At 38.8% G+C, this 11,865-nt stretch overlaps 1 protein-coding gene across 2 annotated transcripts in view; it reads right to left on the bottom strand.

The window, feature by feature from the left end:
* Positions 1 to 3,089: 3,089 nt before the first annotated feature.
* Positions 3,090 to 11,865, bottom strand: part of Gtf3c3 (general transcription factor IIIC subunit 3) — a 35,358-nt gene continuing 26,582 nt past the window's right edge. Inside the window, exons 15-18 of one of the 2 annotated variants that reach the window (XM_034498330.2) lie at positions 11,389 to 11,579; positions 10,265 to 10,389; positions 5,847 to 5,999; positions 3,090 to 4,708 (exon numbers count right to left, since the gene is read on the bottom strand). In XM_034498330.2, the coding sequence (XP_034354221.1) occupies positions 4,586 to 4,708; positions 5,847 to 5,999; positions 10,265 to 10,389; positions 11,389 to 11,579 (592 nt within the window). In that variant the 3' untranslated portion in view covers positions 3,090 to 4,585. Of the gene's footprint in view, positions 4,709 to 5,057; positions 5,256 to 5,846; positions 6,000 to 10,264; positions 10,390 to 11,388; positions 11,580 to 11,865 lie in introns of those variants that run through there. The other variant, XM_034498331.2, reaches the window with a different exon arrangement.

Genomic DNA, 11,865 nt, shown 5'->3' with positions numbered 1-11,865 from the left:
ACTTTTCCCTAGTCAATAAAAGTTTGTTTTAAAAAATATATTAAAAATTGATGTATTTAAACAATGAAACACTTAAGTATAACTCTAAATAGGTTGAAATGTATTGCCATTTAATGCACATAAGAAAATATAAGAGAATGTTTCTCCTGTAATTATTCATGAAATATAAATTATAAATGAAATATAAGAAATAGTAATTAACTGCTATAATGTCATAAGACGTGACATTTTACAGTGTTAAGTTCTCTGAAAATTTTTCAGCCCCTTTTCTATTTTGTTTTCTTAAATTGTTTTTTTTTTTTCTATTTCCTCATTGAATTCTGGCATTTAAATGTCTAACGCTGTAGCCTTTTGCTTTCTGAATTCATTCCTTCTTGTGGTACCCGTTTTGTGGTGTGCTTACAGTATTTTTGCATCCAGAGACATGTTGCCTTTATTGGCACTCCAGCCAGTGACTGAGCAAGACCAGAATACAGAACCCTCACTATGTCAGCCATATTTAGATTCCTCCAGCAGGCATCTTGTCCAGCTCAGCCATGGAGCTGGAGGTCTCCTGTACCACACCACCACCTCTTTTTATAAGTGTTACTCACCAGTATACTTTGTGGAACCCAGTTGAGTTTATGCAAGAATATATTGGAAAGTGGAGTTTTAGAGAATAAAATTACTTCATGTGAGCACAAGATGTGTCTCAGTACTAGAACATTTTCCTGGCATGCCAAACTAGTGAGCTGGTTCAGTGAGAGACCCTGCATGCATGTACACATGCATGCGCACGCGCGCACACACACACACACAAAACAGAGATACTATTTATTCTGACTATTCAATCAGATACTTCTTAATGCTGCTGCTAATGAAATGGGTGGCCTCATCATTTGAAATTCCTCTCAAGTTATAATAAGAATAAGCCATCAGCATGCATTCTTTGGGTCTGGTCATTGTACAAAGATGAAGTCACATTGGGTTTGTTTGTTTTGTTTTCAATTCAACCCTTATACCACAGCAGGTTTTCTCAAACATTCTACCTACCAGTATATTGGGCTTCAGGGTATCCTGAGCACTGGCCTACTGCCTTTTCAAGGCAGGAGTAAATCTACTAAGGAGGACTTCATTTCCATGTCCACCTCCATTGGTTAGAATCATGCTGGTGGACATGTCCTCAAGCAGCTTACAGAACTCATCTTTTACCCACTTCAAAATGTCAGCTCACTGATTTTTTTTCCCCTCTCTACTACCTCAAAAATTGTAATTCATAGTTTTATAACAAAATAACCTGTCTGAGACCTATGGACCCGCAGGCGGTGTCATTTTCTAGTTACTCCTTACCGTGTCTTCATTTGTCATAGCATTCACTCCTTTGCCTTCAAGGTTTGCGACCTTGTTTAAGTATTATGCTTACACATTGTATTTTGTCACCTTTGGGTCAGGTAACAAGGGGTCAAAACCTCCTGAACTGTGGGTCCAAATAAACCACTTCTCATTTTAAGTAGACTGCCCCAGGCATTTGTTTCAGTAATAGAAAGCTAGCATAGACCCTTGCAATATTATACTGCCATAGTATGGCAGAGCTGAGCACGCTTCACTGGTGACCAGTTATATATTCTCACATGTCTCTGGCTATTATACATGTCTCTTTGTGAAAATAGAACAATGTTAACTGAAAAAGTAGAGTTCAGTCAGATTTTGGTATAATCTACAGAATAAATTAAGCCACAGTAAGCATTAATAGAGAAGCAATAGAGGCAACGACATCACCAGAATGAACTCAGGACTGTGGCTAGCCTAAGAAAGAACTAAATACTGTGCCAATTAGGCTTTCTTACATTCTCTCTCCTTTCTCAGCAGAATGGCTGGCTGGCCACATACCCACGCAGTTTCAGCTTACACCCAAGGAAGAAGGAAAAATAAAATTCTTGTTTGGCCCAAGTAGGAGCAGAAAGAATCTCAACAGAGGTGAATATATTCAAGAAAGCAGAGAGCTGGGATGGAAAGAGAAGGGAGGAAGGAAGGAGAAGAAGGGGAGAAAAGAGGCCACACTCCTAATTTTGCTACTCTAAATGAGAACAAATGTTCCTCTGAAGGAATCTCTGCAGAGGAGTAATGAATCTTGGCCAGGGTTTTAAACCTGTGAGGAGAGAGTAACTATAAGAACTAGTAATGCCTGTCTGCCACAAAACCAGAGCCACATAACTATCTCAAGAAAACTTGAGAGTAGAACAATAACACTCAAAACATGGTAGCTGGTTTAAAATTATGTGATGCTGTTTTGTCTGTTTACAGGCACGCATGTGCCATGGCACACGTGGAGGTCAAAGGACAACTTTGGGGAATTAGTTCTCATCTTCCAGCTTGTTGAAGCAGGGTCTTTCTGGTTGTTCTCCGGCCCATAAGCTCCCACTTCTCATCTCTGCCTTCTTCAACACCATAAGAGAGACACCACCATCATGGGTAAGTGATTACGGCAAACACTTCCATGGACCATCTCCCTGGCCCTAGCTGTGATTTTCAAGGTTAAATAAACACACAATACAGATTTTTTTCCCTTAGAATACTGTTAAGACTTGTTTCTACTAATATTGTTTAGCAGATATGAGAAACCAGGCCTGTCTATGTCTATAGCTAAAGAAACAGAGAAGTGAACAGTAAAAGATTATATTACTTGTGTTCCTACCAATAACTGCTTTATTTCATTTTTAAAAAAAAATTTTTTTTTTGAGACAGGTAACTGACGTAACTAAGTTGGCTCTGAACTTACTGTGCTGCAGCCAAGCATGACCCTGAGGTTCTCCTCCACAGACTGTGTCCACAGCTGGTTTTGACTCCAGGCACCCTAGGTAGGCTCTGTCAACTGAGATGCAGCCGAGCTCACCCAACATCATTCTGTTAGATGCTGACTGCAGTAACTATGGACAAAGAGACCCCATCTGTCTTTCCTCCACTTTACTACCCAGAGAACTTAGTCCACAGGAAAAACTATACACAAAATGCTCACACAGGATTCCAAGACCTAAATTTATCAATCACAATTAGTTAGCTTTATCACAATTGCTTAATGGCATGAAATGAAAAGTTTAAAAGGTAATATCTTAATTATAAAAATAGGATTTATTTACATATAGAAACATACAGAATACAAGATGCATTTACTAACTACTTACAAATTCTGCTTTTCAACTGGGGAGTTGAGTATACAGTATAGTGGGAAGAACTCCTAGAGTCTCATTTTATTTTGATCCTCAGTTTCACAGTTTCCCTTACAACTGGATCAGTCTTAGAATCAATCATACATTATAGCATTTATTTTCCAAGAAACAATCTATCTAGCAAATGGTAGTATTTCAATCTGAGATTCAAGAACACGTAATGAAGTAAAATATCTTTAAACTTTGTCAACACTTTATTCCATATATCCAACTTGCCCAGTCTTTAGTATTCTGATAGAACTAAACTTTCTTGGACTGGAAAGCACGACACATAACTGAACACGATCATCCCTTTTCTCCACCGAGAAGCCAAATGTACTGTTGTTTTGCCTTAGAACATTGGACTTTGAATTAAGCCTGATTCCAAGGCCTATACTCTAGAAATTAACATACCCACAGATGAATGACAAATGAATCAATTATTTGTCTTCCCACAGTAAAATCATCTTAAATAATTTTTGTTAGGTGCTGACTGTAAGTAATTATATTACCATAAGAGTCCACCTTACTTTGCTGTGTATTTGAACCTGCCTTACGGGACAGTAATGGCTATAAGAAATGGTGCCATATACATGGAACAAATATTTTTTTCAAAGAAATACATGTTCACACTTTATATTTAAGAACTGTGCAACTGGGTGGTAGTGGTGCATGCCTTTAATCCTAACACTTAGGAGCAGAGGCATGCCTGAGGTCAAGGCCAGCCCTGTCTACAGAGTAAGTTCCAGGATAGTCAAAACTACAAAGAGAAACCCTGTCTCAACAAACAAAACAAAATAAACAAAACAAAACTCTGCAGGCTGAGGCTGTAGCTCAGCGGTAATCACTTGCTTAGTAGTAGTACAAGGCCCTGGTTTCAATATATAGCACAAGAAAATAAATACATAAATAACTGTCCTCAGTGGTGACTATCTCAGTAGTGTACTCTGTAATGTCTGAAGGACAAACCACATTGTCTCCAATATTACCAGCATCTGTCAAAGCACCTGGTACACAGGAGTTTAGTAGATATTAAGTAGAAAAATAGTATGTTCAGTTCCAACTGACCCAGAAGCCAATATTGTCCATTTCAGTGTTAGGAATAATTTTATTGTAGAATGCTAACAAAAAAAGAACAATATGTACACTATCATAGGAATAGTAACTTTGCATATATTCCAGAAACGAAAGCAGTGTTTTGATTTTCCAAAGGCTTGAGTCTGGGGGGGCCTTGTACATATGAAGCAAGCAGGCAGTCTACAGCTGAGCTACACCCCTGCTTCAAAGCGGTTGTAATGATAGCAAGCAGTAATGACAGTACCATTTTTTCATCAAGAACTATGAGAATGAGGTCTCGATAGAAGATACTGGTCCACACATCATCTTATAAGTTACACTGCTTATATGACACAGTAGGTATACAAAAGCTTTTGAGCCATTGCAGTGTTCCCACTGCTCTGATAAATGAGAGACATGTTGTAGGCAATATCTCTTCGTAAATCTAACTGGTCAACTTCTATACCCTACAAGAGAAAGACAAATATTTTATTTCCATTTGTCAATCATGTCAATATTATGACAAACATCTATAATTTTCCAAAATGATTTAAATTCATATACTACTAAAAACATACCTTGGACCTAATTATCATAATCAGAATTTCATCAAATGTCTAACCAACAGGTTATATAAAAGTCTCATCAGCCAGAGCAGAAGAGATTTAATTCTGACTCACTGTGCAGCACTAGAAAGCAGCTGGTGCCCTCCAGTGAGGGCTTGATGACAGTTCCTTAGGAGGACCCTGACACTTGGGAAATTCCCTTGTTGTGATACTCACTTTCATAGATGGGGCCAAAACAGATGTTGCTACTCATAGTTGGCTCCAGGAATTAAAGTACCAATTAAACTTTAGAAACTACATTAATATTGTCCTCTGTCTATATACGGAGGCTGGGAAGGTGGCTGCATGTGTACAATACTTGCTGGACAAGCATGGTATGAGTTCAGATCTCCAGGGCTCAAGTAAAAGCTGGATGCAACAGCAGAACACATCTGTAACACCAGTGATCCTACGGTGAGACGGGACGTAAGAGATAGATGAGCCCAGAAGCTTATGGGCCAGCTAGCCTGGTATATGTAGCAGTGATCAAGAAAGCCTCTCAAACAAGGTGAAAGGCAAGGACCAACACCAAAGTTGTCCTAGGAACTCTATACAAGTGCCATGGTATATTATATACACTTACAATCACATGAAACCCTCCCCCCCATACATACAAAGTTTGGTTTTTGTTTTTTGATAAAACACGTTATTATTGAATTTGGAAATAAACAGTATACATTAGTCAGTATTCAGAAAGGCCCAGGAGCTCCCTTTGCATAACGAAATGAGGGTCAAAGGTCAAAGCCATATGTGCAGAGATTCAAATGGTTTTACTACACAAAAAGTATTTTTGAGATAAGATCTTTCGGGAGCTTGAGATGGCCTTCAGCTTGAGGTCCTCCTAGGAGTCCCATGAGATCATTGACATGTATCACTACACCAAGCCCCAGACAAAGTTTACTTTAAAAGTTATGCTTTACTTCACTGTCTAGACCATAATACATAACAGACCATACTTATCTACAGATAAAGGAAATGACATCAAAGTTTCTAAAGTTACCTCTACCACAAGTGGAGGGAGTGCCAGAGCCTTCTGGTAATAGTGGATTGCAAGGTGTGTCAGCCCCAGCTGATGAAGGCCACGGCCCAGATTGTAGAAAGATTCCTGGCAAGGCCCACGGATGCTGAGGTATCGATTAAGGAAGGAGAAGCCCTACCAAAGAGAAAAGAATGACTGAGTCTACTCAACTGACTCTACCCAACCACCAAGGACAGCACACTGGAAAAGGCCACACACATTCTAAGTTTGGCTACGTCAACCAGTAAATCATGAATCTGTTGAATGTAGTAGATCATAATGACAAGATTATATAATCTGTTTTTTGACCTCTTAAGAATTTGTAAGAATTCACTATATATCTCAATCTAGAATGAGCATCTTTTACCACCCTGAGTAGTCCACATCTGGCTGAGTTTATATTCATATTAGAATAAACTATATTTTAAAACAGAAAATTTCTCTCCTGCTTGCTTTCTCACACTCTTTCTCTGGCAGAGTTAGACATATTCATGGAACTAATGTTCTTGCAAAAAAAAATTATTCTAAATGGATCATAGTTAGACCTAAACCTCAAACACTGTAACTTCTAGAAGAAAACCTAGGCAGTACCCCACACAATATAGGTGAAGGAAAGAACTTCCAAAGTAGGACTCTATTTGTATAACAATTAAGGACAAAAATTAACATATGGGCCTTAATAAAACTAAAAAGCTTCTGCACAGTTAAACAACTGAGTGAAGAGAATCTTTGCTATCCAACTGACAGAGGATTAACATCCAGACTATACAAAGAATTCAAAAAAATCACCCAGTTGAAAAAAAAAATGAGTCTGGGACATAAATATCTCAAAAAATGTTCACCACCCCTAAAAATTATGGAAATGTAAATCAAAACAACATTGAGATTTTCATCTTACTCCAGTCAAAATGGCAAAGATCAATGAAACAACTGACTAAAAATTAGGGGTCGCAGGAAAAGAGAAAACCCTCATTCACTATTGGTGGTATGGTGGCATTGCCAACTGGTCCAGACACTATGGAAATCAGTATGGAGAATTCTCAAGCTAAAAATAGGTCTACTGTATGACCCAGCTGTACCACTTCTTGGCATATACTCAGAGAACATCCCACTCCACAGACACTTGCTCAGCCATGTTCACTGCTGCTCTTATCACAAAAGCTAGGAAATGGAAACAACCCAAATGTCCTACAACTGACAAATGGAGAATGAAAATGTAATATGCACTTATACAATACTATTGAGCTATAGAGGAAAATGAAATCATGAAATTTACAGTTAAATGTTTGGAACTAGACAAGATTACATTGATATGACCTGACCCAAAGACACACATTGCATGCTCTCCCTTACTAGAGGGTCCTGGCTCCGTATCTTCAGATTTGAGTATGCATAGCCTGTAGTGACTACAGAAATCAGAAAATAAAATGGGACCACTGCCAGAACGAAGGATGGTGGTGAGACACAGAGAAGGGAATAATCAGCAGGGTCAAGTAACTGGATCAGGAGACTGGGAAATGAGATACATATGCAAGGAGGGAGGAGAGGAAGAGGGAACAGCAAGGCACAAGTGACCTGAGAGGGAAAATGGGAAGGGAGGACTCTACAGAGCTGAAAGGGAGCTAAGTACAGAAGGAAGGTGGAGGAAGGTAAAATAACAAGACTGTCTGAAAAAAAAAAAAAACACAAGAAACATACTATTAACTATTTATCTGCCTTTAAAAAATAAAGCACATATAATTCTGTGTATAAATATACATATATAATTTTAATGAACTTTTCTCATCTGGTATTCCCTAAAAGAGCCAAAAATCAAAATCCTCAATAAAAAAATTGAGAAGCCCTTTCTTTTGAATTGTTGACTTGGGCTGCCCAAGAGACTCCCCAAACCTACAGCCTATTGTTACCCTTGGTTGTCCCCCATAAGTGGAAGGTAAGTCCCTATTGCTGAAGACACCATGAAACAGGGTCCAGAAACCTGAGTTTCAGAGCTGGAACCAATCTGAATGCCCACTCTTTGAGGACTAGCTTTCATGGTACTAAAAGGAGAAAGGTAACCAATATTCCTACCCAGCTATGACAGCTATGAACCACATTAACAACCAGCATGGCTCAATAACCTTAAGGGTTCAGTAGTGGCGTGCAAACTTCGGCAGTAGCCAACAGCTCTGTAATTAAACTTAAGACCCACACAACAAGAGGAAAACCATACCAGGTACTAGAAACCTAGCTAGCTTCTCAGTGCTAGTAAGTCGTAAAGTCACGGTTATTGGAAGAGAATCTACAAGCACTACTTTACTAAAAGCAATATAATCCCTAACAACAATCTATTAAACATTTGTCCTTATACCCACAGATACATGTGGTTCTCAAAGAACCTTTTCTTTGCAACAGAGACCACTACCAAAACAAAAAGCAAAACAAAAACAAACTAACCAACAAACAAAAAACAATCAAAATGCAGAGTCAAGGAGCTAAGTCCCAACAGATACATCTATAAAACACTTCCAAGACTCAGGGAACACTGTGGAAGAGGAGGGCTGAAAAATTTTAAGAGCCAAAGGATGGGGGAAATCTGCTGAGACTGTGTCTCCTAGTAATGTTAGAAGCTACACTCATAAAGTCCCAACAACATGACTGTCCAAATGTGAGCCCAACAAGGCATATGCCAAAGTAAACACGGGAGAAGCCCATGAGGTCTCTCTCAATTGTTGAGGAAAGTTGGGAGCTGGTTTAGTAAACCAAGCACACTAGATGGCTGTCCAGTGCCAAACAATCAGCCCTGGGCACATATAAGTAACATTCTATGAACTGGACAAACTGAACAGGTTGTATTTAGGAACATACACATATGCATCTTAACAACAATGAAGGAGTGTGGGGAGGGGTATTTTGGATGGTTTGGAGGGAGGAAAGGAAAGGATAAAACATAATCCCAGAAATTAAAAAAAATAACTAATTTTAAGTTTAATAAGAACTAAAAGAATTTTTTTTCTTTTTGGTAGAATAAGACAGACATTGAACCAATAATCTTGCATATGTTAGGCAAGTGTCCTACCATGGAGCAATACTTCTGAGCTAGTTTTAATTGTCAACTTGACATATAATCTAGAGTCACCTGAGAAGTCTCAATGAGGGACCATCCAAGTCAGACTGGCCTATGGGCATGTGTATGTGGGACTGCCTTGGCTACTTTGAGGTAGAAAGACCCAACCCACTGTGGGGACGCCATTCCTTAATCAGGGGATCTTGAACTATGGAAGAATAGAGAAAGCCAGCAGTCAAGCTTTCATTGTTTTTTTTTTTGTTGTTGTTGTTCTAACTGGGGATATAATATGACCAACTCCTTAAGTTCTTCCCACAGTGATTTTCCTGCTATGACTGACTGCAACTTGGAACTGTGATCTAAAATAAACACTTTTTCCCCTAAGTTGTTTTGTCAAGGTGTTTTATCATAGCAACAGAAAATGCAACTAGAATAATATCTCCTAATCTTTAAAAAAACCAACCAAACAAACAAATTTAGGTGATGATATAACACTCTCCTTAAATGTTAGATATTTTAAGCAATTTGTATTACTTTTAAGGGTGTGTGTGTGTGTGTTTGGTGGGGGTGGGATATGGGCACCTGCATACAAGTGCCAATGGAGGCCAGACACATTTGATCCTCTGAGAGCTGGACCTACAGATGACCGTGAACTACCTGACATTGTTGCTGTTAAGCACTGATTTCCGGCCCCTTATAACAGACTTTAAATCAATTAATTTAGGGGCTGGGGAGATGACTCAGCAGGTTAAACTCTTGTTGCACAAGCCTGAGGACTGCAGTTCACGCTAACACACGTATAAATGCCCGGTGGTCATAGCAGTCTGCCTTTAATCCCAGTGCTAAGATTGTAGAGACAAAACCCTTGGAGCAATGTGGCTAGTTAGACTAGATGAAGACTAGATGAATCAGAGTTCTTAAGGTACAAAACAATTCAGAAAGATTCTGAGTCCATTTCTGGCCCCTACATATGCAAGCCAATGTGTGTAGATGCACTTATACAGAAATGTGAATGAGTACACAAAACACTAATTAAATGAATCTTTAGATCTAAGATAATTGGAGCCCACAGAAAGTATAAAAGAAACTAATTTAAAATCCTGTAGAATCTACCTATGTCTTTACCTGCTATGATCTAACTGCATATGCTCATTACACTGCTATAAACCAGTCTTAATCTTCAGTATAACAATATGCTGAGTCCCATGAGTCTGGGACGTAGTAGTAAATATTGAATATTTTCAACATGTTTATCAAGCAGGCATTGCTTTTGCAACCAGGTTTTTAAAAAGACATTACATATATTCACTCACTTCCATGAACACAAGAAAGTTGGCAGAATCAAATGCATTACCTGCACAGTCAGGGCATGTCTCTTCAGCACATACTTCTGAGATGCCATGTGAATAAAGGTGAGGCCTATGCAGAGATTGTAGAGAGGCTCACTGGGACAGGCACGGAAGGCTTGGACATACTGTCCTGGGAGGGAAGCAAGACCAGACGGTGTGGTAAGAATACTGTTCCTTCTTTCCTCATCACGCACATATGTTCTAAAACCAAACATCATTGGTTTTAATGTATAAAGACTCTAGTATCAGGGCTGGAGAGATGGCTCTGGTTAAGAGCACTGACTTCTCTTCTGGAGGTCCTGAGTTCAATTCCTAGCAACCACATGGTGACTCACAACCATCTGTAATGGGATCTGATGCCCTCTTCTGATGTGTCTGAAGACAGAGACAGTGTACTCACATACATAAAATAAATTTATTAATTAATTTTTTAAAAGACCCTAGTATCTTAAATATCAATCACATACATACTTGTTTAAACGTAACAGCAATGTACAACAACACTATTAGAAGTATCCTTGTTAGGTGTATCCTGATGATAAAGAGTAACTTCGGTAGAGATAGACATTTATATATAGGATAATACTCTAAAGTAATTCAGCAACATGATCATAATTTATTTTATGACCGTAAGTCTGTTTTCGAAGTGAAGGGAGAATGTGTATGTGGTGTATGATGGTGTATGATGGTGTCCACGTGTACACGACCGTAAGTCCGTTTTCAAAGTGAAGGGAGAATGTGTATGTGGGGTATGATGGTGGCCATGTGTACACACAGTTGCCATTTGATGACTTTTAAACCAAAGCAGGAGTAACTGCTGACCTTTAACCTATTTAACCTCTAAAACCACATAACAAACAAAACATTATTCTTACCATTATTACTAGTACTTAAAACACTTATACAGCAGGCTCTGTTTTAAATACTTCATGTTAACTCATTTAATGTTCAAAACAGTCTATACTATAGATCCTGATATCACTGTTGAAGAGATAGTGAAGAGATATAGAGATATAGAGAAAAAGGCTCCTTTGCAATGGGACAGAGGCCATCTGAAGCCCAGGCAGCTGTGCTCCAGAGCAGAAGCCAGGCCCTGACCACTACAACAGTCAGGTGTCAGCACACTTACCAAGTGCATGTTTGAAACTACCAGATACAAACGCATTGTGTCCATTTAAAACGCACAGAGCATGATTATCTGGGTTTTTCAGCATCAGACGGAGACAGAAGCGATGATGTCTTACATCTTGGGAGTGCATGGTAACTTGATTGAAAATATTCCACAGCTGGGGCTTATTGACGTTTTCCATTACCATTACCCTAAAACAGCAGAAAGCGTATGAAGGGAAATAAACTTCCTGATTTGCAGCAAAGAAACTCTTCAGTGCTATTCCCCGACAAAGGAAAAGCAAAACCTCTCATACAATGAAAGGTCTTCTTTCCTAGAATATGCTGTTTAACTTAGTACTTCTTTATGTTATTCTTGGTTTTGAAAAACAAACAGCATCAAATGGCTGTTTTCCTTGTCTCTCAGCTTACTATAGCTACAGAACCATAAGCATTGAACAACTAATAGTGTGTCAGGCACTGTTAAAAGGCTTCATAT

This window comes from Arvicanthis niloticus, chromosome 3 (genome assembly GCF_011762505.2).
Source record: "Arvicanthis niloticus isolate mArvNil1 chromosome 3, mArvNil1.pat.X, whole genome shotgun sequence".
NCBI lineage: Eukaryota > Metazoa > Chordata > Mammalia > Rodentia > Muridae > Arvicanthis > Arvicanthis niloticus.
This window is presented reverse-complemented; position numbering and strand designations above follow the sequence as displayed.